Here is a 27785-nt window from a genome sequence, read left to right as displayed (position 1 = left end):
AGTAATAATAATGGAAATTCTGAAAAACAAATATAAAAATTGAAATAATCCTGACAAGTTTTTCGGAAACACAATATTTATTAAACTGACAACAGTAACAACAAAAAACAACCTTTAGTTAGAAAACAAATGAAAGAAGTTTCTTATTTCATGTCAACAACAGATTTTCACACTGAGTTCTGTCTCACAATAAAGGCCTATAGACCTGTTTGTGGCTAAAGACAGGGTATAGAGTAAGGGAGAAAAATGAGAGTGAGGTAGGCAATGTTCTGCTTTTTGCTTTCAAGTGTTGCATGAAGATCCTCTGGAAAGCCACTGGCATAGCCCTAGTCTTCCAGCATGCCAGGGACAAAACTAACAATTTCCTAAAATGTAAGATTGTCAGTTTTCATGGGAACTCTCTAGGGAGGTTTGATTCCACCAATAAATAAAGTTCCTAATTCTATACTAAGCTCATCCTTTGGAACATCAATCTCATCGCCTGGTTCTTCTCCAAGCTTCTTCCACCAGGGTGCTTGTATGTGCTTCAGAGTGGTGAGATGGGCCTGTTTGGCCTTGGCTGCCACAGGCTTAGATCTACTTAGAAAGTGCTCAGGTTCCTTTCCCTCTGCCTCCTTCAGACTTGGAGCCTCTGCAGAAAACAGAGAACAAATGGGTTAGGGATGGTACATGAGCAAGCAGCAACTTGGAAACAGTAGACCTGGAGTCAGGCTACAGGCAGGACAGGACAGGGTTCCGACTCTAAATGTGCTATCACTGCTTAACCACAAAGGTAGATGTCTAGTCAAAAGTTACCATTACTGTTGTAAGTCGTGTGTCTTGGCGCACACCTTTTATCCCAGCATTTGGGAGACAGAGGCAGGTGGATCTCCAAGTTTGAGGCTAGTCTGGTCTACAAATTAAGTTCAAGGACTGCCAGCCTGTCTCAAAAAACCAGTCCTCTCCTCACCCCAAAAATTGCAGTTGTGGCTGTCAGCAATAACCTCAACTCCTTGGCAACATCCAGGCTTAAAAGAAAACAATAAAAGACAATGAACTATGTTTGATAGCTTATAGACAGAAACTTTGGTGAAACCATGTCATTGAAAGTTATGTTTTGCAAGCGCATTTCACTCTAACTACTGTCATCATCTACTTCTAAAATATGAAAAAATTTAAAAAGGCTTTGGGCAGAATGTGGCTAGAAGGGTACAACATCTTTGAAGAGTTGAACTATTTGAACTGATAACAAACACAAACAGAAGCTACATAGTCTGTATCTTTGAAAACTGGGATGACTTAAAATATCCTGAGGAGTGGGATATTTGTGGCATTTCCTTCTAAAGATTTTGGATGCCATATGTCTTGCGTGGGGTTACTCCTTTTATGAAACAAAGATGAAAGCAGAGCATACTCATCAACTGTTCAATATTGGTGCTGATCTGAGCCATCAAAGCCTCTCTGTGCTGCTCGGCTCTGTCCTCTATGGCCCTTCCCATGAAATAGTGTTGAAGCCGTTCTTGTGCTTGTGCATGGAGCTCTCTGCTGGCCACATCTGACATCTGAGAGCCCTGAAAGCACAGGACAGGAAACTTGTCACTAGGACATATGTATCAAATATGCTTTACCTAACCACCGTAGTAGAGCAGTAGAACTCTTAGCAATCTCTCATTTTATCAATAGAATAGTAAAACTCTTATCTACCAGCATTCTAGTGCAAGTATTAAATTAAATATAGGTATAGTCATTCCTATAATCTCAACACAGGAGCAGAGGCAGGACAATTAGGAATTTAGAGCCAGTCTGGATTATATAGTGACACTTTGTCTCATAAAACCTAAAAGACAAATAAGCAAGCAAGCAAACAAACCCATTAACAGAAACAAAAAAGTAACCATCAAACCAACCAATCAGAATTTAAACAGTAATAGTGTCCTGTACCCTAACTTTATATAACTATGTAAGTTGGTAAGTTTCTTTTTAAAATTACTTTTTAGATTTTATTTTGTATGTGTGAGTTTTGCTTGCATGTATGAATATGCACCTTATGTGTATCTTGTGCTCTCAGAGGCTAGAAGAGGGTATCAGATCCTTTGGAACTGGAGTTACGGATAGTTATGAATCACCACGTTGGTGCTGGGAACTGAACGAGGAACCTCTGCAAGAGCAACAGGTGATCTAAAGCACGGAGCTCTCTCTCGAGGCCCCAGGTCTCTTTTTGGTATGCTTCCGCACATCATTCCACACATGATAAGTAATGAGACCCTGAGATTAGGAGACTACAATGAAAATTAAAAATGGTTTAGTAAAGTCACTAAAAGAGGAGAAAAGTCAACTGAAATTTTTGTTTGTGGCCTCATTTAAAATACCATTTTATTCCTTATCCCATCCCTACTCCAAATGCATCTATACCACAATGTCATAACTGGCTCTGGTTTCACAGAATGCAGGACAAAATTCAGCTAAAAGATCCTATCCTATAAAATACTCAGGGAATTTAAGGAAGTAAGATAGTGACTAATTAGGGTAAAAATGAAGTTATCTTATATCTGATAAAATTTCTGGCACCACAGCTTTCTCAAATATTGATATAGTCCTGTTCCTGCTGGTAAGTTACATTTCAGCCATAGATCTTATCAAAGTGTACTAGAATCTGGCCAAAGCAACACTTAAAAAAAAAAATAACAAACTAGGGTATTCATCACAATTACATTCATCCTTCCATATCTATATTTAGCTGAAAAATAAAAGTATTAGAAAATATTATATACATGCTAAATACACATAAACTTTTCCTAAACACAAACAAAAGTTAAACAGTCTTTCCCTTTAGGGAGTGTAAGTAACCTAAGAGGTAGTTTAGAGTATAGTCAAGGATGTGCAAAGATCATATGGAACAACTGCCATTTGGTAAATGGAACTTGGGCACCTGTGAATTTTGGTATACAGAGGTCCAACAACAGTTCCTAGAGCATCCTATAGGACTACTACAGCTCACAGGTTAGTTTTTTAAAGGAGAGGTCAAAACACTAAAAATAAAGAGATAAAACTGTATAATAAAAGGCAAAGTGAAATTCATAAAAATAAAGGGTTTTTGTTTTTTTGAGACAGGGTTTCTCTGTGTAACAAAGCTCTGGCTATCCTGGACTCAGTTGGTAACACCAGGCTGACCTTGAACTCACAGAGATTTGCTTTCCTCTGCCTCTTAAGTGCTGGGATGAAAGGCTTATGCCATCAAGCCTGGCTAAAAATAAAGATTTTTTGGTATGTATTGAAGGATATTGTGGAAGGGCAGTCCACAGAACAGAAAACAAACAAACAAACAAAAAACAGTTCCAAATAATTTATCAGATAAGGAATAGTATACAGAGAATTCATTCAGCTCATCAAGAAAAAAGCAACCTGATTTGAAAATGGGCAAACGTGTTGACTATGTTTCTGCAAATGGTAAATACATGGGAATGTACTGAAAATAATTGATCATAATACAATGTAAATCTAAAACACAATGAGATACAAGTCATATTTTAAGCTACATTTAAAACAAACAAACATAAGCTGAAGACAAAGCTCAGCCAGTAGAGTGCTTGCCTCACATGCAGAAATTCCCTGGCTTAATTTCCAACATGACATAAAACTTTAGAGTATAACAATGCATGCCTGTAATCTCAGCACTTGGGAGTTGAAGGCAGGAGGACTAGAAATTTAAGGTCATCCTCAATGCTGAGGAATGGTCTCTAGCCCAGCTTGGGCTTCACGAGCCCCTGTCTCATGTCAAAAAGGCAAACTAAGAAACACAGCCCCCTCCAAAACAAAACAAACAAAACAAAGACCAAGCAGAAAATAAAACCTTTGAATACTATTGTTGAAGTAATAAATATGCAGCACAGCTACAATGGAATGTTATCTAAAAATCATTATTTTTGTGGGACAGTGTCTCCAGAATATACACTGTACTCATACAAAGTCAGAAATATGGATGTTTTTGTTGGGGAAATGATGTTAGCAGCTTTACAATAATAAAATCAAAGGGGCAGGTCATCAAGTTTTACATTTTACTGTCTTGGAAGTTAATTAACAGACTAGTATTTATAAATTCTTATGCATGTGTTGAGCGTATGGAAGTAAGAATGAATGTTCATTGATTGACAGTTAATGCATATTATTAGAAGAGTCAAGACAACAAGATTTTATTGTACTATTATTTTAAAAAATATATACAAGTTTTGTTGACATAGCACAAGAAATAACAGATGTTTAAGTCAAGTTACCATTTACCACAAACTATACCTTTGGATCCTATAACGGTAAGAAGAGTTCAAGTCTACTAATTCTATGGAACTTGTATCCAAAGCAAATGTGAATATACATATGGGGCAGTCTTTGGTGGCAAACACCATGCAAGGGATTAATATACTGTGTATTTCAGCACAGAAACCCACGTACCGGATGTCTTTTGACATAGTCATCAACCTGTTGTTTCAGTTCAGCTCTGCGTGCATCAGTGAGTTCTTGGAGTCCGTGCCAAGAGGCAAATTGTTTCTTCTTCTTACGGCACTTTGCTAGGAATTTAAGGACCTGAGTGAGGAAAAGAGAAAACAGAGAGCTTTTGATTCTGGTCCCTTAATAGAACTATCTTTTTCTTGCAATCTCAGTCAGTAATCTCATTGTTGCATTAGGTAACTGAGTATGTATGAGGAAGGGAATGAGACTGTGACAAAGTAAAGAAATATAATGACTTTTAACTATACAGACCCACCCCTACTTCTAATAGAGCTATGTCCCAATAAATCCAATTTTTAAAAAATAATTTTTTTTTTAGTTTTTTTTTTTATGTGCATTGGTATATAGGTGTCAGATGCCTTGGAACTAGTTATAGACAGTTGTTAGCTGTCATATGGGTGCTAGGAATTTAACCCAGGTCCTTTGGAGGAGCAGACAGTGCTCTTAACCACTGAGCCATCTCTCTAGCCCCCCAATAAATCCATTTTAAGTTGAAAAACTAGTAAGTTACAAATATGCTTAATACCTCTACTATCATAATCTGGTTTCTACTAAGCATATATCACTTTCCTAGTGTGCTAGGGTAGGGGTAGCTATATATTCTTCTACTTTAATTATTTTTTTTTAAAGAATATACCCAAAGAAGTGGGCATGGTGGTGCATGCCTTTAATCCCAGTGCTCAGGAGGCAGAGGCAGGTGGATCACTGTGAGTTCGAGGCCAACCTAATCTACAAAGGGAGTCCAGGATAGCCAAGACTACAGAGAGAAACCCTGTCTCAAAAAACCAAACCAAAACACACACACACACACACACAAACCAAACAAAAAACAGAACAGAAAAAGAGAATATACCCAAATGTTATTATTACTGTTGTTTTTTGTTTGCAAGGCCTCACATAGGTTAGCCAAGCCAAGCCTTGAAGTGAGCACATAATTTTCATTAGAAATCATTTCTCTCAAAGATGTCCCTGTTTTAATTCAAGATTTTGTTTTTTGGGTTTTTTTTTTTGTTTTGTTTTTATTTAGTTCAAGATTTCTTAAGTTCCAATGCTGCTGCTGAGTTCTATGAATTCAATGTATTTCATAGAATTGTGAAATAAGTGTGTTTCTGTTACTGAATTGGATACTTATCAATGCTATAAATCCAACATTTATAACATTCAGTTTTAGAAATTTTTAAATTTAATTTCCTCTCCTCTGTATTTTCTGTTCTTGACTTCAAATGTTTATACATTTGATTTCCCAGACTGATATTTTCTTTTGTCCTATCTTCTAGTAGATTTTAACTTTTCCACCGAGGCCTACCCCTGCCCTTCTGTTATCCCTTTAAAATATCATGTTGACTTCGTTTCATGTAGTCTCTTATCTGAGAATCTTGTTTTCTAATTCCTGCAACATCTCTCTGTATATATTTTGTCCACCCCCTTCACCCCACCCATGTCAGGACTGAATCTGGATCTCACGTATGCTAGTCAGGCACTCTACTGTGAAGTACACACCTAAGTATTGCATTCTCTATTTCTATCAAGCAACTTTCCTCATGCTCAAAAAGGTATTTAGAAATTCTGAGCTGCTATATAGGACTCATCTACCGTGCATTTCAACATGAGGTTAATGAACAATGTTGTTTTGTTCGGACACTTCTCTATTAGTAAACTCTGACTTTCCTCATAGGCTATTCAGATTTCCTAAAGAAAATGCTTCCCTCAGTCCCAATGTGACTTGATGTGCTAGGGTGGGTTGGTGGGGCAGGCTCCCCTTTTTCTGAGAAGTAGGGATGGGGGAAGAAGTGGGGAAGGGGCTACGATTGGGATGTAAAGGGACTATAAATTAATAAAAAAGAAGCAAAAAGAAAATGCTTTCACTTTGCTATCTGCAGTTAGAAGCCTGAAAGCGGAGAAGAAAAGGGGTTGGGTATATGTTTTGAATATTAAAATATCACTTAATACTCATTTTTAGTATGGTATTTGACCCCTCAGAACAGAGACTCTTTCCCCTTCAGTCTTCTGTTTGGAGAATCTGTTATCCATCCTTCTCTCTTCCACACTTAGTACCACCCTGGACTTAAGATGTCCCAATGAGACCGTTTGTCTACTCCTCAACCAGAAAAATCTTAATATTTTTATCTTATCTTTCTTATTTACTTTATTATTTTATTATTCTCAGTCACTGTTTGTGACTTTTTAGAATGCCAATGGTTTGTTGTGCTTGTTCTTTTTATGTCTGCTTAGTAACAGATAAGCACATAACATTGTGAATTACACAGTATTCTATAATCACGCCACCATTCTTATTCTAGAGAGCAATCACTACTCTTTCTGAGCTACTGCTGCTGAAACATCTAAGAACATTTAAATAGAAAAGGCAGCTAAATTCAAATTTGGTTCTAACATTGCAACACTATCAAGAACTCTTAATTTGCCTATGAGTATAAAAATGTCTAATTATTGAAGTGCTTTTCGTGTTCCTTTATTTTGGCGTATGTCTTGCTATATAACTCAGGAAGGCCTGGAACTTGCTATGTAGTCTAGGTTGATCTTGAATAGAAGACCCTGATTCACTTTCTTGAGTGTATGGATTATACTTAAGAATACCATTCCACAATTCAAGCATTACACTGTTCTAATTATAGCTAGTCCTTTCCCTGTAACTTGATTTTAGAAGAACCAAATAAAATACATTTTTGTGTAGATAGAACTTTGCAATCTACAGACTTCAGAATCCTACATATCCTCTGATGTATATAATAGAACAAAAAAGCCAGAAGAAATATCCATTCCCATCAAGTCTGTTGAGAGCTGATACCAACATAAAAGGCTTAGTTCCCTATCCTTGAGAAACTTGCAGTCCAAATAATAGAGAAAAATAAACAATAAAAAGAATGCATAATGGCATACAAGATTCTAAGGCAGTGCTAAGGACTTAGTGTCTAAATCATCTTGAACAGAGGCAGTAGTTTGTTATTACTAAGTGTGTGTGTGTGTGTGTGTGTGTGTGTGTGTGTGTGTGTGTGTGTATTTTAAATTTATGCTGCTAGGGATTGAGCCTAGGGTCTTGTACATGCTAGAAAAGTAATCAATGAGCTATACTTCTAGCCCTATGTTCTTATTTTATAAAGGAAGAAAAATAAGCTCACAAATGCTGACTGGCTTGAACATGGATTTGTATTTGATAAATAGCAGTTAATTTTGAAGTCGTTTCCCTTCTTCTGTAGAGCTGTGTGTACTACAGGAGACTCACTGCTCTTTGAAGTGTGACAGCTGCTTTATACTCCATGAGGGATGGCCTCTGTTGGCGAAGCTTCTTCCTGTCCCTGTACCCTCTCCAATGTTTCTGGATGGTCAGTGCTGATTTCTCTTCCATTTCCCTATTGTACTTCTCCACTTGACCTAAAGAGATGACAGACATTATTAAAACATACTCACAGCTATGTTTTTTCCAGGTTCCAAAATTAGATCAACAGTAATAATAATGATTTTACAGTTTAATTTTTTCAATACTGTTCACTAATCTGCCCAACTCTTTCATTTTATAATAGTTCTAAGACTGTAGAAACTAAAGCTTTCCTAGAGGATGCAGTTTCTTTCCAAAAAGGACTCATAATATTTTTGTCCCAGAATAATGAGAATAGGAATGAAAGTCCAATACCAAAACAGTGTGACAAAAGAATCAGGAATTCATGTAGAAAATTAATTTGGTATGACCAGGGGAGAAGGACAAATTCTATTTATGGGCTTGTTCTTTAATCCACTCTGCTGTTTCCCAAGTTCTCTTTGATTGGTTATACAAATAACCTCCCCTTTTTTGTTGTTATTGTTTTTTTGAAGGTGGTCAGCATACACCTCATGGTTCACAGTAGTTAAATGAAAGAACAAAGCCGTAGGACATAGTACCAATGGTTAATACAAAGAGGGCTCTTAGAGAGTATTAAAAACCTAGCAGGATTCACTGGCTGACCTTATGTAGAGGGAAGACAAAGAGAAAGTAAGGATGCTGAATGGGATGATGAAAGGATTTCTGATGCCATTCCCTGAAATGAGGAGTCAATATGGAGGAACTATGAGAGCTGTGACTTTGGAAACACCTGTGGAAAGCAAAGAAAGGTAGCCAACCGGCAAACTGGTCACAGCAACAGCCACTCATGTGGCTACTAAGTAGATATAAATAAAGCAAAATTAAACATTCAAGTTTCCAAGTGCAGAAGCACATTTTGAATACTCAATGGCTACTTCTAGCTGTTGCTATGTATTGGCTGATGCAGACAGAACTTTTCTCTAGTAACATAAAATTGTTTTATTGGGCAGTGCTCCTTAGGAACTTAAGGAAGTAGGACAGAGAGAAAGTTAGGTATGATGAGAGTGCTACAAATTTTGCTGATAGCTGACATTGTAGTTATGGATGATACAGCGGGAAGATAATAACTGGGAAAGGACAAATTTTGGAAAATATAAAGTAAAAGAAAAGAGGGAACTAATGAAGGTTCTTGAGAGTAAGTAATAAAAAGGGAAGTAGGCGAATGATGAAGCCCTGTGAGTGGCTAGGCGTGTACCTCAGTGGCTGAGAGTACTTGCCTGGCATGCATGAGGTTCCAAGTTCAACCCTCAGCATGGCATAAAATCAGAAGTGGTGGCCTACACTGCAGCCTAAGCACTTGAGAGGTAGAAGCAGGAGGATGACATGGCAGTCTGGTCCACAGAGCAAGTTTCAGGACAGCCAGGACTAAACAGAGAAACCTTGTGTCAAAAAACAAAAGTATAGAATAATACAAATTATATTAAGAAACGTATTTATTTACATAGAAATATAAATTATTTTAAAATGTTAACATTTCAATAGTGATTTTTCACTGTATGGTATAATTATATCTAACTTTTAGCTACATATTGAAGTCATCCCGGGCTATATGAGATCCTCACAAAAACCAAAATAAAACAAAACAAAAAACAAAACTCTAGGGAGATAGGTAAGTTGATAAAGTGCTTACTATGCAAGCATGAGAACCAGAGCTTGGATTACTAGTACCAATGTAAAAATCTGAGCATGATGGCCCGTGGCTGTAACCCCAGTACTGGGGGAAGATAGAACATGTCTGAGGCAGGCAGGACTGGAGGTTTGCTAGCCAGCTAGCCTAGCCAATCACTGAGTCAGTGAGAGACCCTGTCTCAAAAACTAAGTGGAGAGGGATAGAGAAGATACCTGATATTAACCTTTGGCCATAAACACACATGTACCTACTGCATGTACACACAGATACACTACCACAGCATGTTCTTATTAATTCAGCTTCATCTGTCACAGTGATGAAAAGATGTCACAGACTTTATACTAAGGAATGAATGAAATTTAGATGACAGACTATAATCCTTTCAAGAATGTTTTATGTCATTGGCAACTATCTTTAATTATAAATGTTTATGTTTAACATATATATCTGGAAGTAAATAAAAAAATTAAAATTAATATGTATTGATTAGAAAAGCTAACTTAAAAAAAATAATTTATTTATTTTTATTTTATATGCATTGGTGTTTAGCCTGCATGTGTGTCTGTGTGAGGGTGTCAGCTCTTGGAGCTACCCAAAGTTGCGAGCTGCCATGTGGTTGCTGGGAATTGAACCCAGGTCCTCTGGAAGAGCAGACAGTGCTCTTAACCACTGAGCCATCTCTCCAGCCCCCAAAAAGCTAACTTTTAAGTACAGAGCTTTAGTATGATTTCTCTAGGAAAAAAGAGAGAAAGGCAAAACGTTCCAAATTAAAAAAAGAAAAAGAAAAAGAAAAAGAAAGGAAAACAAAAGAAAAAAATTATCAGGTAGCCAGAAAACTTGGTTTAAGATATGCTAACATTCTTACATTTGTAAAATTGATACTATTGCTCACCTGGATGAATTATTTCAAGCATACTCAAGCGTGACTCTCGGGAAAGCCTCATGGCTCTCTGTCTTTCAAGTTGCAATCTTAATCTGAGGTCTTCTTCTTCCTTCTGCCTACTTAGTTCCAACAATGTCTTTGCTCGTTTAGATCTGTGAAAGAAAGAGTAAGTTCCTTACAATTTTATAAACCATGGCCAGCAAGAAATGCATGAAATACTTGATCTCATGAGTAATCAAATAGTGACAAAAATGTTTGGAAGGTAATTTCTGGCATTTGTAGGGTATAATGAAAGACACAGTTCTTATGTATAAACTTCTCTAGAGATATCTGGAGAAATACATCAAAAGTCTGAAGAAATATTTTAAATACATATAAAAGGCTAAAAAATGCAGATCCACCAATTCCACTACTAATAATTTTCTTACTAAAGTAATCAAATATACAAAAACTTAGGTTCAAGGATTTTCTAACATAGTATTATAGTGGTAACAAGCTGAAAAGTATCCCATAATAATAGATCTAATAAATAAAACTATTTGAGTCATTTAACTGACAGAATTTCACTAATTTTGAAAATAGAAAACTTGCAAAACTATTTGGTGAAATGTACTGTTAGGTGAAAATAAAATCAATATATAGAATATGCCAGAGAGTGGTGGTGCATGCCTTTAATCCCAGCACTTGGGAGGCAGAGGCAAGTGGATCTCTTGAGTTCAAGGGCAGTCTGGTCCACAGAGCAAGTTTCAGGACAGCCAGGACTAAACAGAGAAACCTTGTCTCAAAAAACAAAACAAAATAGAATAATACAAATTATATTAAGAAATGTATTTATTTACATAGAAATATAAATTATTTTAAAATGTTAACATTTCAATAGTGATTTTTCACTGTATGGTATAATTATGTCTAACTTTTAACTTCTTGGTTTTTTTTATATTTTTCTTTTTCACTTTAAAGTTTTGGGGGGCCAGAGAGGTGGTTCCATAGTTAAGAGCACTAGCTGCTCTTCTGGAGTTCCCAGGTTGCATTCTAGAATCCACACAGTGATTCACAACTATCTGTAACTCCAGGCCCAGAAAATAGTATTCTGGTCCCTGAATGCACCAGGAATGCATGTGGTACACAGACATACATTCAGGGAAAACAATTATACATTTAAAAAATTAAAAATAAATGTTTATTTTTTCCATGTGTTCTGTCTGCATGTCTGTATGTGTAACACATGCAGGCCTGATGCTATGGCAGCCAGCTGGGGGTTCAGATCCCCTGGAACTGGAGTTAGACATGGTTATGAGCCACTGTATGAGTACTAAGTATTAAACTCAGGATCTCTACAAGAGTAGCAAATGCTCTTAGCCACTATTTTTTCCTTTTGTTAAATTTAACTTTTTATTACATTTATTCTCTCTCTCTCCCTCTCCCTCTGTGCATGCATTGTATTTGTGTGTACACAGCAGCCATGGAGCACGTGTGATCGAAGGGTAACCTGTAGGAGTCAGTTTTCTCCCCTAAAAGTCCTCAGGCTGAATGAGAGACATCCTCACCCCACTGAGCCATCTAATCGATCCCCAGGTTTAAGTATTTTTCAACTGTTGACTAAATATGCAGTATTTTATAACTGGCTATAACTTTTTCTATATTTAAAATGTTTTGTTTCATTATAATTTCATACTTTCTACTGTTATTTATCAAAGTGCTTAACTCATGTAACTCAGTCTTTGTTCTTTTCTATACATCAGTATGTAAAGCATCACAAAAATATATACAGTATATATACTCAAAAAAATTTAGGTACCCATAAAGGAAAAACAGAAAAATATGGAAAGAGAAGCAGCAGGATATACTAATTTTACTTAGATTAATTTGCAAGGCTCCCTCAATAGTATGTGCCCCTCCCCCCACCAGCAGCAACAACAAAATAAATACTTCAAAAAACAAAAAAGGAGTTTGAACCCAGAGGGGACTACATAGGGAGACCCTGTCTCAATAAAGCAAAGCAATACTACCCTCAAGTAAACAGCCTCCAAACCAAATGAGTCAGTTAGGATACCATAGAGATACTTACCTATCTGTGTTAACTGATGCACTCACAATGGTTAAGAAAGAGTGGCACCTAGATGTCTACCAATAGATGAAATGATAAAGAAAATGTGGTACATGTATAGACATAACAAAAACCAAATCTATGGCATTTGCATAATGAAGAGAAATGGAAATCAGTAAGTAAAGTAAGCCAGACTCAGACAAATATGCAGAAGCTGTATTAAATATTTTGCAGGTCCTTAATGAAACTAGGAAGAAAATTATGAGGGGAGAATGATACCTGAAGGAGGGGTAAAGAAAGAGTCTATCTAGGGCAGGGGAAGGAGTCAGCGTGAGGTGGAGGCAAGGAGTATGGTGAGGACAATGAAGGAGAGAGTGAATTAAAACAAAGTATAAGAGCATGTATGTGTGAAAATGCTCCAAGGAAACTCATTACTCTGCTAACCTAAAAACAAAAAATTTTTTAGGGCTGGAGAGAGAGGGCTCACTGGTTAAGAGCACTGTCTGCTCTCCCAAAGGACCTGGGTGCAATTCCCAGCACCCACACAGCAGCTCACATCTGTCTGTAGTTCCAGTTCCAGAGATTTTGACACCTTCATACCAATGCACATAGAATATAAATTATTAAAAATAATTTTAAATAAGATTATTAATTAGATTCTCTATATACATTTCTACATAGACAAACTCATAATCGTGAGGTACTTTTTTTTCAATGCAGTATTTAGACTGTATTCTAACTATGCATTCTAGCACTGAGCTGAACCCTAATCTAGAATTGTAAATGTTAAGGGCAGAAAATACATGTGTGTGTGTGTGTGTGTGTGTGTGTGTGTGTGTATCTCTTATTATTTTTAAGTGTTACATACTGAAACATTTATTTATTTATTTATTATGTATACAGTGCTCTGCCTGCATGTACACCTGCAGGCCAGAAGAGGGCACCATGTGGTTGCTGGGGATTGAACTCATGACCTCTGGAACAGCAGTCAGTGTTCTTAACTGCTTAGCCATCTCTCCAGCCCCCCTAAAACCTTTTAAATTATCTCAAATGTATTATTTCAACTTTATGAGGTACATAAACTTTAGTCATTCATTCTTTAATTTTTGCACTGCTGAGGAGTCAACCTAATGTCTGTGCAAGCTAGGCAAACGCTCCACCAAGTCCTCTTTTTAGTCTTAGAGACAGGGTCTCTGCTAAGTTGTCCAGTAGTTTTGGTAGTAGCCTTGAACTCACTCTGTAGTCCAGGCTGGATTGAAATATATGCTCCTCCTGCCTTAGTTTCCTAAGTAGCTGATATTACTAGCCTGTGATACAAAATTATCTCTATTTTCTAGATTTGAAATTTGAGGTTAAGAGTTTGATAACTTGCCGAAGGTCACTCAGCCAATAAGTTGCTGAAGTCAGATACAAACTCAAGCCTGTTAGTTTCTCTCTCTCCATATATGCATGTACACACGTACGTATGTACACACACACACACAATTCTGGGATACTTTCATATAATTACATATATACCACAACACACACATATATCTCCACCCCGTTAATATATATCTACTTGATGAATGTTTGAAAACTTAATACTTTTCTTTGCTAACACTACTCATGCTCAATAGTATTTATAACTTGACTTTAAATTTCTCTAGAAGAAAATGTTCATAGGATATCCACTAGGTAATGCAGCCACGGTGACTGGGTGACAGTGTAATATTTTCAGCACAGAGGTATTTTTAAATGTTTTTATAACAGAAATGCAGCTGCAGTTATTTAAAGATTGGTTTCAGTTTTTAGTTTACTTCTGTAATATGTCAGTTTCATTTTGGTGAGTTAAATTTGGTTTTAAGTAATGATAAATAAAAATAAAATCACCTCTGAGATGGTTCTACTTTATAATCAATGTTAAATATTTTTTAAATTTATGTTCACCATGGTTCATTCTGTAACCTTTAAGAATGTGGCCAGGTTAGTAGTCATATCAAAAAATGATCTATATCTTCAGTATTTCATCTTTCAGTACAACTGAAGAAAAGATCAGTAGTTGTGTCATAGCTAAAGGATCACAGCTACCCATGCCATGTTTACTCAAGAAAGCTTGGTTGACATCTTGAATCTTTATATATATACAAACATGATAATTACATATGAGCATTTATGAGAACTGTTGGTTTTGGTACTTTAATAATATAAATGTCATTGGTTCCCTCTTCAGGATTGGCCCACAAACCTGGACAGGAAGTGGACAGGACTGAGTATTGGATTCCATCAGATTTGTCTTATTATTTCCTTTGCTCTGAAAGGGTACCTGGTTACTTGGAACATTGGTACTCAGTAACCCTATGGAACAGGATAAAGACGGATAAAACAAAGCACATTAGGAAAGTAAGAAAACACACACACACAGAGAGAGAGAGAGAGAGAGAGAGAGAGAGAGAGAGAGAGAGAGAGAGAGAGAGAGAGAGAGAGAGAGAGAGAGGGAGAGAGAGGGAGAGATGGAGAGAGAGAGCGTGAGCAGTACCCCTTCCCCAACTACATTCAGCTGTTTTCTGGTAAATTCTCATATCACTCTGTCTCTTTTCTTTTTCTCCCTTTCCTTTTTTGGGGGGTGGGGTGAGGTGGGGTGGGGTAGGGAATACAGATTTACATGCAAAGCCAGATCATCATTTCAATCAACATTGGTTGGTTTGGGTTTTCTACCTGAAACTCCTCTGCAAAGCAATCACAGCAGATGGAAGCTTCTTTAATCTCTTTCTGGTCTGGAAACCTTTCCAATAGGCTTGAATCAAGCAAGCTGCTTTATGTAGTTTCTGAAATTATATACCAGAGATAATGTTGATACATCTCTAGAAAAGATTTTTTTGAGAAGTTTATTTATTAAAATATCAGGCCAGGGAGACAGATGGGTAGCAGGCAACATGAAGTTCATCAGGCCCAGAATGCCCAAGTATTCTATTCCTCATTTCCCAGATAGGGTGTGTTAAACTCTGGTAATATTTAGAACATACTCAAGATAAGTCTAGTCAGCTCCAAATTTGCTCTCTGATCTCACTTCCTTCTCGGGGACTTCACAGTTCTGCCTAATCTTTCATAATCTATTTTGAGTTCATGTCTTTTGTTTCACTGGTTTTGGTTTTTTGAAACTCAATCTTGTTAGGTAGCCCATACTGACCTAAAATTATGATCCTTCTGCTCTAGTCTCTGAAGCACTGGGATTAAAGATGTGTGCCTTCATACCCAGGGAGCTGACTTATTAATGTTTTTATTTAGTACTTTTTTAAGATTTATTTTTATTAGTTTTAATTATGTGTGTATGTGAGTATGTTTTTGTAGATACATGCATACCTGCAGAAGCCAGAGCCTTCAAATTCCCCTGGAACTATATGGAGGTACAGGTTATTTGTGAGCCATCACAGTTTTGACAACAGAACTCAAGTCCTTTGCAAGAACAGTACACACTCTTAACAGCTGAGCTACTGCTCCAGTCTATTTAGAATTAATCACCTTGGTTAAGTTTAATCTATATTAGCTATGTTGGCTATTTGTGGACAGTTATGTAAATCTGTTATGTAAATCCTGTAAGCTTTTAGGATGCTGTTTTGAGTTTGCTCACTACATGTATAATGTTGAATATGGTCCATGGAAGCAAAATTTTTTTCCTTTGCTCTTTTTTCCAAATTTCTCCCTTTATCCTCCACCTAAACTGGACTTCCTTTTGGTTTAAGATTTTAGGTACATAATAATCTAATTTTCTTTTACCCTAAAAATATCTTTAATTATTTTAGACTCGATTTTCCATATTTATTTTAAGGCCTCACCTGAAAAAATGCTAAGAGTGTGTCTCTTCCTACAGAAATAAGTTGCTTGGAGCCTCCATTTTGAGTACATGTTGAGGAAGTATGATAAAATAAAACTTGTCACATAACTTTTATTAATATAACTTTATGAAAAGAATATTATTTTGTATCAATGAATAAGAAAGCTTGCCACAGGTGGCCATATACACAGTTTGCTACAATGAGACGTATTTTTAATGAAAATGAAGTTTAAATAGCTTACAGATAAAGAGTTTTTTAAAAGGGTGATTTCATGAGACAGTCTGAAAAAAATTAGCCTACTTAAATCTATAAATAGATATAAAATGGAGACTGAAATTGTGTTTATGGGTAGACTGAATAAGCCAATGAAAATCTTAGATTTTCTATTGTCTGGGGATAACGTTTCACGTAAAGTGCTAAGAGAATGAAAGTGAAGCATAGTTAAGGAGAACAGAGGTTCAGTACAGTCACCAAATACCATAAAAATTATTTTTTATAATACCTGTTCTTCTACTTCCTGATGGATCTTAGGGGTTAAAAGATCAACGAGCTGTCTAAGTTCTCGACTAAATTCTGTCAGAGTTTCCTGTTTATTTAAGAGACCTCTAAGTCCTGAAATATAATAACAAAACAGAACAATTATTAATAAAGTAAGATTATGTTATTGAAGTATAAATGAAGCTAAAGTCTAGTTTAGAAATATATAAATATAACAAGATGATTAAGTATATGACTTTTCTTTTTCTCAAATACTTCTATATTGAAGTCTTCACAATCTTCCTCTGTTCTGAGAATTTTTAGGTCCCTCACTTGTGAGATCTGAGTGCAAAAGTATGTCTAAATAATCTATTCCTAAAAAGGGCAGTAAGCCAGAAAAAAGAGAATTTGTTTTCTTTTCAACACAAACACCTTAAACTGAGACATTTTTAAGAAGATAAATTATTATAAGCACTTAAGCACTATTAGTAAGAGAAAATTTTTATTAAACAGTTTTTATTACACCAACATCTATAATGTGGAGGTAAGTCAAGTGGTTTCTGAGCAAATATGGAAGTTCTAAAACACTAATACACAGTGTTTGGCATTTTAATTCCCAAATAATATAGAAGTCATAATATATCTTACATCAAACTCAAACACATTGACTAAAAAGTCACAAATCTTGAGAGTAAATGAACTCATTGTTAACTACCATTCTTGTGTGAGAGTATTTACTTAATTGAACACTTACTGATTCTAAGACTATTGTCCATACTTAATTTAATTTCATGTTTATATATTCATAAATTATATGTATGTATATTTATAAATTATACATATATATACATATTCTTTTGAGTAAATGCAGTAAAAAGATAAGGGATGAATTATTAACTGGTAATAATGCACAGTTCTATTTCATTTTCTAGAGAAAGTTCTGATAAGGTCACAGAACTTTGGTCATAATTTTATTATACTATTTGGAATATTCAATATAAAAATTGTTGTCAGAGAGGGAATAGACATTTATCATAACCAACTAACAAAATATGCATGCTATCTGTTGGTTGTATAGTGACATCTATTCTCAAATGGTGTATGTTTTAATAGGTCTGTCTATACAGTTTAGCTAGTAACTTTTCAAAATATAAGAAGTTTATCATTTATAAACTGTAAATACATTTGTCTTTGAGAATACCAAGAAAAGAAAATATGTATGCCCTACCTTTGTAGCAGGCACTTAGTCTCAGTACAATCAAAATTTCCTGATGGGATTCAGCCAGCCCTAGCAAGAGCTTTGTAGCAGTATTTCTTATGACTGGACTAGGAGTTGATAAAAGCTTGAAAAGAATTTCATCTAAAATAGAATGCAGGGTTTTTCCATCTACTTTGAGTAAATCACCACTAATAGGACAGAATAAAAAAGTATAATTACTAATTCATACACGGTTATTACAACAAATTTAGAACAAAAGATTTATAACGTAAGTGCCTGTGTGTGGCCTGATCCATGAAGATAGCCACTTTTTAAAGCACATAACTTGGTTCTAAGAATTTAGACTATAATATATTAAGCCAACTAATATTTCTGATTTCCCATTGTGGGCAGGGGATCATATCAGGTCCAGGAGAGAATACAAAGTAGATGAAGATCTCCTCTTTCCTCTCAGAGAAACTTGTTATTAAATTGAATATAAAAAACTGCAAGATTAAACTAGGGTTTCAGAAGCTTCAAGGTGACAAATCACATGATTGCAATTAAGATTCAACAATTAAATGACATACAAGACCATATACTTAATTTATAAAGAGCATTTTATTTCCTTTGACACTTTTTAAAACTATCACTTTGTTTTGTTTGGTCTTTTGTCTTTCTGGTCTCTTCCTTGTTTGTTCTGATGTTCATTTCTGTGTTTTAGTGGGGCTTTGTGTTTCTTTTCTGGTTTTTTGTTTTTTGTTTTTTTTTAGGAGAGAGAAAAACAACATAAAGTTTGGTGCATTAGGAGAGGTGGAGAAGATCTAAGAGGAACTGGGAGAGCAGAAAAAAAACTTGATCAAGGCAGGCAGGTGGTGGTGGTGCATGACTTTAATGATAGCTCTTGGGAAGAAGCAAGTGAATCTCTGAGTTTGAGGACAACCTAGTCTACACACTGAGTTTCAAAACAGCCAGATTACACAGAGAAACCCTGTCTTGAGAAAGGAAATAAAAAAATCAAAATTTATGTTAGGTTTGAAACCTGAGACAAATGGCTAGGTGCCTACTTAACAATATCAAAGCAGATGGCTGCCTGCTAGGTTTTCCCTGATCCCTCAGTAGCTACCTGTTACAGGGCTCTCCTGGCTGGCATACCCTGCCCCCTACCCTAAACTCCAGCCCAGAGGGCTGGGCGGCCCTTCTTTATAAAATCCAACTGTTTTGTTACCTAACCTTTTTGTCTACTCTTTGGGCCTTCTAGCTGCTGCACCTGGTTCCCCTCTCTCCTTTACAGCTGTGGGTCAGGTTCACTCTAAATTATCTCAGATGTCTTTGCCTAAGACTATGCTCTCCCAGCGTTATCTATAATAAACTTTCTCCTCCACCACACCTAGGAGCAGTCGTGTTCCTTTACTTTCTATTTCTTTTTTTTCATTCAGTACTATATGAAAAAATTTGAAAAACATGTTAAAACACAGAACTTGTCTATATCCTCTAACTTGCTGAGTTTATGAGCATAAAGTAGTTCATATTATTCCTTTGTGACTTTGAAATGACAGTAAATGATGTTACTCCTCTAAATTTTTATATTAGTTGCTAGCGATTCTATCTTCTTTCCTGATCACTTCTGCTGTAGGTTCATTTCACTCACTTTCTTAGATTCTGCGTATGGTCTCACTTCTGTTGTTGTTTTCATTGATTTTATTGATATCCATGATTACTGCTTTCACATTTACTTTGTTTTGCTTTGTTTTTGTGTTTTGAGACAGGGTTTCTCTGTGTAGCCTTGCCTGTCCTGGACTTGCTCTGTAGACGAGGCTGCCCTCAAACTCACAGCAATCCACTTGCCTCTGCCTCCCAAGTGCTGAGATTACAGGTGTGTGCCACCACGCCTGGCTCACGTTTATTATTTTCTTTATCTTAGAGTTAACTTTCTCTTCTTTTCCTAGTTTACTTAAAGCAGAACTGCTGTCATGATTTGAGATTTTTTTCCCCAATATAGATATTAGTAATATAAATTTTCTCCTATTGTTTGAATTAAGATGTGCCTCAGAAATTCTCATTTGTTATTTTTACGTGTTTATTTAAACATAATTTCTTCCTTTTCTTTCAATTTCTGTCTTCTAAGTTACCTTAGGTATGTATTATTTATTGAATTTTGGAACTTTTCAAGTCTTCTCATTTTTACTCACTGTTCATTATCACTCATTTCTAACCTGATTCCATTTATAGCACAACTTTTTGTTACTTAAATCCTTTTAAATTTATTGAGAGTTGTTTAAAGGCTCTGGATATACCTTTAAAAATTTCTCTTGTGTTAAAAGAAATGAGCAGCTTATATATATATATATATATATATATATATATATGTATGAGCTGATTGCTACTCTACTGCATTTAAAAAAAAAAAAAAAAGAACCCTTTGCAAATCTCTGATGCAGCTTTTTTCTAGTATTACTTTTCCAAGATGCATCTTCACTCAGTTTGGATTAGAAGCAACTTTTTCTTTTTCTTTTTTTTTTTTTTTTTTGAGACAGGGTTTCTCTGTGTAGCCCTGGCTGTCCTGGCCTCACTTTGCAGACCAGGCTGCCTCAAACTCACAGCAATCTACTTGCCTCTGCCTCCCAAGTGCTGGGATTAAAGGCGTGTGCCACCACGCCCAGGTAGAAGCAACTTTTAATACTTGTAGATAACCTTAACATGGCAAATTAATATATAAAAATATAGCCATGTCTGTCTCAATAATCAATTGTTACTCACTGAAGATAAGATTTATAGCTGAATGACATTGTGAATACTATGAGAAACACAGTAATTGTGGCACAAGATAGCTGATTTTAAAAAACCATACTCAAGTGAAATAATAAATGATTTCAGTAAGTATATTTTGTCTTGACCTCAAGAATTACCTATTACTTCTTTTATGCCACTTTTAGCACATACTATGATATTTAGTTTGCTGCTTATTAAGTACGTAAGTGAACATTTTTTACTGTGATTCTAATTATCTTTAGGTGTCACAACAGTTCTCTTTCTAAGCATGAGATTTTTCTAGAGATCTGAGATAACAATTTGATAATGAATTTCTAATCTTTTGCTGTATTTTATAATAATTTTTCCTAAAAGTCAATCATAATAGAACAAATTCATGTACATATTATATGTAGCAGATTTTTGACAAATCTTAATAAAGTTAGTAAGGCTTCTGATTAAAAATTGTATAAATTAAGTCACCTGTTGATCTGTAGCATATTCTGTAGCAGAGTTATGATTGTAGTTCCTATCTGAACATTGTCAGTTTGCAGTAAGTGTAAGAAATGATCACTCTGCAGTACTAAAAGAACAGAAAGAAAAAGAAATGTTAAAGATTCTATAATAACCTGAGATTATTCATGAGAGGTTACAAAACAGATGCTACTCTTTTATGACTTCTTCATCTATTAGCTGGAATACTTTCACATACAGAAAATTTTCATTGATGTATATTGCAGTGTAAAAGCTAGATTTAGATTAATTTTACAGTTTAAAAACAATGCATTCTCTAGCTGGCTCCAACAGTAACATTTGGTGTGTTTAAGTTTACTGCAGTTATTTTTGTTATTGTAACTCAACTTTTCACATCCAAAGAATGTGCTTTTTAAACTCTATGACTCTTTATATGCATGAATTATTTTGAAAGGAAAAAAGTAGAATTAAAGACTCAAGTGTCACTACCTAGAAAAAAACAGTGGTGTTACATTTATTACATGATGTGAAAATTTTCAAGAGTAAGAATTATGCCAATATTATCATGAAGGATTACGTTTTTAGTCTTATGAAAACATAAAATTAATATATATTTATAATTTTCAACGTACAACAAAATAGCCAATAAAATAACTTGGAAGCTTAGTAAGATTTTTATAATAGGCTGTTCTTACCTAAATAACCAGATTATGAGTGTATTTACTCTGTACATGGCGATTTTCTAGAAAGTTAAAGCTAAAGTTAAACTTATAAAACTAATTATATTTTAAAAATTACTTTCCTAAACTGTTCAAAATTATTAGTCAATAACTCAGATTTCCTAAATAGAAAAGTTAAAGAGAAAGTTATATTTTGGCAAAAGTTCCTTTAATTTGGCACTTATATATAGCCAACACTGTATGATTATTGGTTATATTAAACAGGTTTTTTTCCTCTTACCATTCTGTATGAGTTGAATATGACCTCCCAATAGCCAGAAGAGAGAATCAGTCACAATTTGGAAAAAATGTAGTAATTTATCTTTCTCTTCACCCTTAAAATAAACAACAAACCCAATTTACTTTTCTATAATTTACTTTCTATAAGAAAATAAACAAGAAAAGCTCTCCCTCATAGTAGTCGGCACACTTGACTTCCAAATTCAATCGCTACATATAAAGTACCTAAAATTCTATGTTTTGTTTCTTCATTTGTAAAACCTGTGGTAAATACTCTACTATTTATAGTAATTATTCAGCAAAACAAAACAAAGTAAGTATCCTAAGAATTATAGATAGATACACTAAAACTTCTTACTGCCTGATGTGCATCAAAATGACTTGTGGAACTTTTAAACTACCCCACTACACATATCCAAATATATAGTCTTAATTCCAAAACTGAAGTCTGGACATCTGTATTTTCACAAAGTTAGGTGAATGACTTCATTATACAGGCTGAGTTGGAAAACCCTGGCAATATGAAAATGTAAGCATGTAAGGCATTATTAATAGAACTTTTCAGTTCCAGTTTCAAGTCTAAGACTTTATGAGAGCAGAGAGCATGCCATTTACTCCTTATAATAACTTACTGTCTACAATTCTGATGTACAGTAAATGTGCCATTGAATAAATAAATAGTGTGTTGTGCTGAATCTATAAATATGAAAAGGTAATAGCTTCACCACAGGAAACAAAACAGAGTCCATTGACTATGTCTGTCATTTACTGACCATATAACTTCCATGTAAAGTTGTATAAACCTATCCAGATCCCGAATGTTTCTACTGCAGCACAGAACTGATAACAGTAAAACAAACAAACTAAGCACTAACTTAACTAGTCTTCCTATATAAGCACCACACATAAAAGCATGTCATATTAGACTGTAATTCCATTTAGTCAATGAACTTCCTTTTCTAATTCTATCAAAACATACAATGAAAAGGGAATCATAATTCTTGTTGCCAATCTCAAAGGAAGATGCAGTATTCTAGATGTCCAAACTTTACTTGAAAAGCCTGTTAGATAATATCAACCATTAATTTATAACTCCTGACACAGATTAACAAAACTTTCCCTTAAGTCATTTCCAAGTCCTTGAATAGTGTTTTTCTCTTCTGATACAGATGGACATAAAAAATTAGCATATACCTTGGGCCAGAACATCTAATATATGTCCTACCATGTTACATACTAACCACATACTATCAAATTCTTAAAATTTGCTTGAGAGCTCCTAAGTGGGCTGACGTCCCTCAAAATTCCAGATATAGAATATATGGCCACTGAGTTAAATCCTCTGCCAACAGTATTTCTTATATTTGAACTTGCATATTGCCCATATTGTCAAATTTCTCATATTTTATTCTTTTTGTTTTTAATATGTATGAATGTTTTTTCATGCATGTATGTATGTGTACTACATCTAAGCACTGCCTAAGGAGGACAGAGAAGGGCATCATATTCTCTGGATCTCAAGTAACAGAAGGTTGTGCACTACCATGCAGGTGCTAGGAATCCAAGCCAGGTCCTCTGGAATAACAGCCAGTTCTCTTAACCACTAAGTGATCTCTCTATCTCCTTAATTACTTTTGTAAGTTTTTACTTAGTGTTTTTTAAATAAAAATATATTAGTCTTCAATTTTCCATAAGAAATAGCTAAGATCTTATTTTTCTTAACCTGACAATTGTTTACGTACAAGGCAATATCTATTCTTCATAAAACTCAAAGGTCTAAAATGGAACTTAATATAAATGTGGTGACTATTAACTTTTTACTGCTTGCTCTGCAGCAGAATGATTTGTGGGGCAATGGCATCAACCTAGGAACCTTGACATTAATTTCACTTCTTTTAAATATGTGTCCAACAATGTAACTACTGCATATGAATATTGTTGAGCTACCACACAGGGTTCTATAATTTTTGTGACACTTTAAATATTAAAATACATATGTTAATGCCTTAACCCCAATGTTATATTTGTAGAAGCATTAAATCATAAAAACAGTGCCCTCTTTTTTTTTTTCAAGACAGGGTTTCTCTGTGTAGCCTTGGCTATCCTGGACTCGCTTTGTAGACCAGGCTTCTCCAACTCACAGCGCTCTACCTGCCTCTGACTCCTGAGTGCTGGGATTAAAGGCGTGTGCCACTATGCCCAGCTCATACAGTATTCTTTAGCTAGCATATACAAATTTTCTTATGTTGTTATTAAGTTCTTGGTTATAATTTTAAGATAAAGATATTTAAATTCACTTCTTTACTTGTATGTTCAGCCAGACACAGCATATTTGAAAACTTACAAGGGACAACTTAGGAAGGGGTAGCATGGTGAACATCCTTATAACCCCAGTACTCAGGAGGCTAAGGGAAAGGACTGAGACTCTGAGACCTGCAAAGCTATGCAGTGAAGCTGGCCTGGGTTATATAGTAAAACCTTGTTTCAGGAAAAATTTTGGCTATACCACACTAAATAAACACATGCCTTAGCTGCATTGATGAAACATGTTTGCAATCGTCTCCCCAAGACAAGAAAAATTTCCACAGCTGATGGAAGTAATTCCTTGTAAAACTCCTCTCCATCTTCTCCTGGCTCTAAGCCCACACAGCAATGGCTGAAATAAAAGTACAAGCTTGTGTTAATAATAAGTATCAATTGAATACTCACACTTCCACAGGCATTGTGCCTTAACGAGAATCTTAAGTGTCAATCATTCTTTTGTTGACAAGCCAATTAAAAACTTGGTGGAAATTTTCAACTTTTCAGAGAATTAAACTGTAATATGGACCTTGCTCGCATTTAGTTCTGGGGTTCACTTATCCTTAAAACAAATATGATAGCTCTTCAAGAAATAAAAGATATGCCTAGGTGATGGTGAATGCCTTTAATCACAGCACCCTGGAAAGCAGATACAGGAAGATCTCTGTGAGTTCAAGGCTAGCCTAGTTTACAAAGTCAAGTTTATACAGTGAGACCCTGTCTCAAAACAAACAAGCGAACAAACAAACAAAAACAAAAACAAAACAATGAAAAAAAAAAGGGGTGGGTGAGAGGAAGGGGGAAAGAAAGAAAGAACATGAAAGACACTTGGTTTATAATAAAGAAAAATGAGAAAAGTTTTCAGTGACTTGGCTACAATCACCCTAAATCCAAAGAATACTTTTAAGTGTTTATAATTTATGTTAATTTCTATTTTAGAAATCTAATAGCTAAAAAAATATCTAGGGTGAGGTTAATCCTCAAGGAACAAAGATAAAAACAAACGAACACTCTAGTTTCATACCAATTCTTTCCAACAGACCGTTTTCTTAAGATCCACAAATTATCTGCCTGTCTATTCCCTACATCAGAAGGGAAAACAGTAAGAGCATTATCCTACCTGTAGTAGGAACATTTTATAATACACAGTAAGAAGAAAAAGTCCTTTACGGAAATATATCTTCTTTAAATACTAATTGAATATATTCAGAAATATCAATAATAAAAGTACTAATATAGTAGGGCTTATACCAAAAAGAACCTTCAACCCAAAAGTAGGTGGTAGTATGGTAAGTAAGCACGACTGTTTAAGTCTTTACAACAAAATGTGCACACATTGGAAAACAATGACAATTACAGGTTGGCCATGCTAAAAACCTAATTGGCTAATGCTTGCTATCAAGATTTTACTTTCTCTTTATTTCTATTTGTTTGTTTGTTTGAGACAGAGTTTCTTTGTGTAGTCTTGGCTGCCCTGGACTCGCTTTGTAGACGAGGCTGGTCTTGAACTCACAGAGATCCACCTGCCTCTTGCCTCCCTGAGTGCTGGGATTCAGGCGTGCACCACCACCACCTGGCTCTTGTTCTTAATTACTCAGCATATCCATGTCACAGGCAGCATTAATAAAAGAAATTATATTCAACCAATACTGTCATGAGCTAGCACATCTGATCAAAACAAAAATATAAGCACTTATTTACTATGTTCAATCAATATTGAAAAAATATTAAATATTGAAAACTAAAGTATAAAAGAGTATTGCATAAATTAGTTTGCTTTTTCTGTAACTACATACTTTGAACTAGGCCTTTACGTAATAACAAAGAAGAATTCAGCAGTTTAAAAAGTTAGCATAGTTGGGCACAGTGGTGTACACCTGTCATCCCAGCACTCCGAGAGTCAGAGGCAAGCAGAACTCTGTGAGTTCGAGGCCAGCCTGGTCTATACACCAAGTCCAGGACAGTCAATGCTACACAGAGAAACCCTGTCTCAAAAAAAACAAAACCAAACTAAACAAAAATATCAAAAAAGAAAGAAACAAACAAACAAACAAACAAACAAACAAAAAAAAAAAAAACAGGAAAAAAAGTTAGAATCTAAGCCAGAATAGTGTAGATATGAAAAATATCTCCCCTGTGAGGATAGTTCATTTAAAATCAAATGGGATGGGGCTGGAGAGATGACTCAGTAGTTAAGAGCACTTGATGCTCTTACAAAGTACCAGACCTCAAATTTCAGCACCCATGCGCTCTTCTGGCCTGTGTGTGGGGGTATTATACTCACGTGCACATACCCACACACAGACACCAACATATACACACAATTAAAAAATACTAAATTTCTTAAAATCAAATGAGAGTGGAAAGAAGATTAACTCAGGCACTGAGAACACTTTATTGTTTAGCTCATTTAAAAAAAAAATCATTTTGTTCTTTCAATTTTTAACATGCCAGTAGAAAAGTAAATGCTACTTCTAAATTTCATCAATAGGATCTGGGCTACCTAGTATACTGTTTAAATAGCTATATCACTACAAATTGAAATGAAGATTCTATACTTGTTCTTTCATAGTACTTTGCTATATCTTCTCATTTTTGGCTCCTAATTCATTGTGTTTGTATCAAGGATCACTGCTACTCAATCTCTACTGTTAGTTTTTCAAGTACAGAGTTATAATTTATTCATTTCTTCAAATATTTCTGAGTCAATAAAGAATACATTAGACAATTAGGATGCAAGTGTGAAACAAAGACATGATCATCTTGGAAAGAAATCTTAATTACAACTGGAGTTACAAACAATAGCATGCGGTGTGAAAGAAAAATATAACCAAAATTACCATAGGAGGCTCCAATTCTTTTAGAATGACAAATAAAAAAAGAATTATTGAAAATTAGAACAAACTATCCTATTTGCTTCATTTTACCTTAGTATCTGTGTAAGCTGGGAAATTGTATTCCAACCACCCTGGATTCGAGAGCAATCTTGACTGAGGACCAATAGACAATACTGAATGAGGTCATAACAGTATATATCTTGTTTGATTTTCTTCAACTCTGAGCCTCCCAAAGGGGTGTTGTTTATTATTTCTAAGGAAAAAGAAAATAAGATATAGTTATTTTTTGCTCAAAACATCTAAGAGATACTTGTTTTTCTATGTTATGATCCTTAAAAATATGGAAAAAAGGAAAATGCTATTCCACAGTGTTCGAACTTCTCTAAACAAATTACACCACTAACACTGTATCATGATAGAACCAGTAGTTACTTAATGTCTTTTCTAGCTACAAAAGTATTTTCTTACCTTTTAACTTCAACAAGATAACAGGGACATTTTGTTCAGGACTTTTCGCTACTTCAGCAGCTAAAGACAAAATCCTTGGGTCTGTACCTGTTGGCTTCATTTTTTTCT

At 35.1% G+C, this 27785-nt stretch overlaps 1 protein-coding gene across 1 annotated transcript; it reads right to left on the bottom strand.

The window, feature by feature from the left end:
* Nucleotides 1-56: 56 nt before the first annotated feature.
* Nucleotides 57-27785, bottom strand: Iqcb1 (IQ motif containing B1). The gene is made up of 13 exons (XM_051149883.1): nt 27678-27785; nt 27300-27462; nt 24598-24727; nt 22073-22166; nt 21122-21221; nt 17918-18096; nt 16715-16824; nt 15095-15204; nt 10360-10502; nt 7724-7872; nt 4426-4557; nt 1394-1550; nt 57-631 (listed from the first exon to the last, which is right to left on the bottom strand). The coding sequence occupies exons 1-13, from the start codon at nt 27775-27777 to the stop codon at nt 402-404; spliced, it is 1797 nt and encodes a 598-aa protein (XP_051005840.1). The 5' UTR covers nt 27778-27785; the 3' UTR covers nt 57-401.

The sequence above is a fragment of the Acomys russatus genome, chromosome 8 (genome assembly GCF_903995435.1).
Source record: "Acomys russatus chromosome 8, mAcoRus1.1, whole genome shotgun sequence".
NCBI lineage: Eukaryota > Metazoa > Chordata > Mammalia > Rodentia > Muridae > Acomys > Acomys russatus.
The sequence above is the reverse complement of the archived record's forward strand: the minus strand, read 5'-3'. Positions and strand labels throughout refer to the sequence as shown.

What these genes read in the sequence shown, in the direction of transcription:
- Iqcb1 (XM_051149883.1), bottom strand. Translation starts at nt 27,777, where the DNA reads ATGAAGCCAACAGGTACAGACCCAAGGATTTTGTCTTTAGCTGCTGAA. An exon ending in CAGCTTACACAGATACTAAG is followed by an intron (nt 24,728 to 27,299) that starts GTAAAATGAAGC and finishes CTTTTATTTCAG; the next exon opens with CCATTGCTGTGTGGGCTTAG. An exon ending in CAATATTGAACAGTTGATGA is followed by an intron (nt 632 to 1,393) that starts GTATGCTCTGCT and finishes TGTTTTCTGCAG; the next exon opens with AGGCTCCAAGTCTGAAGGAG.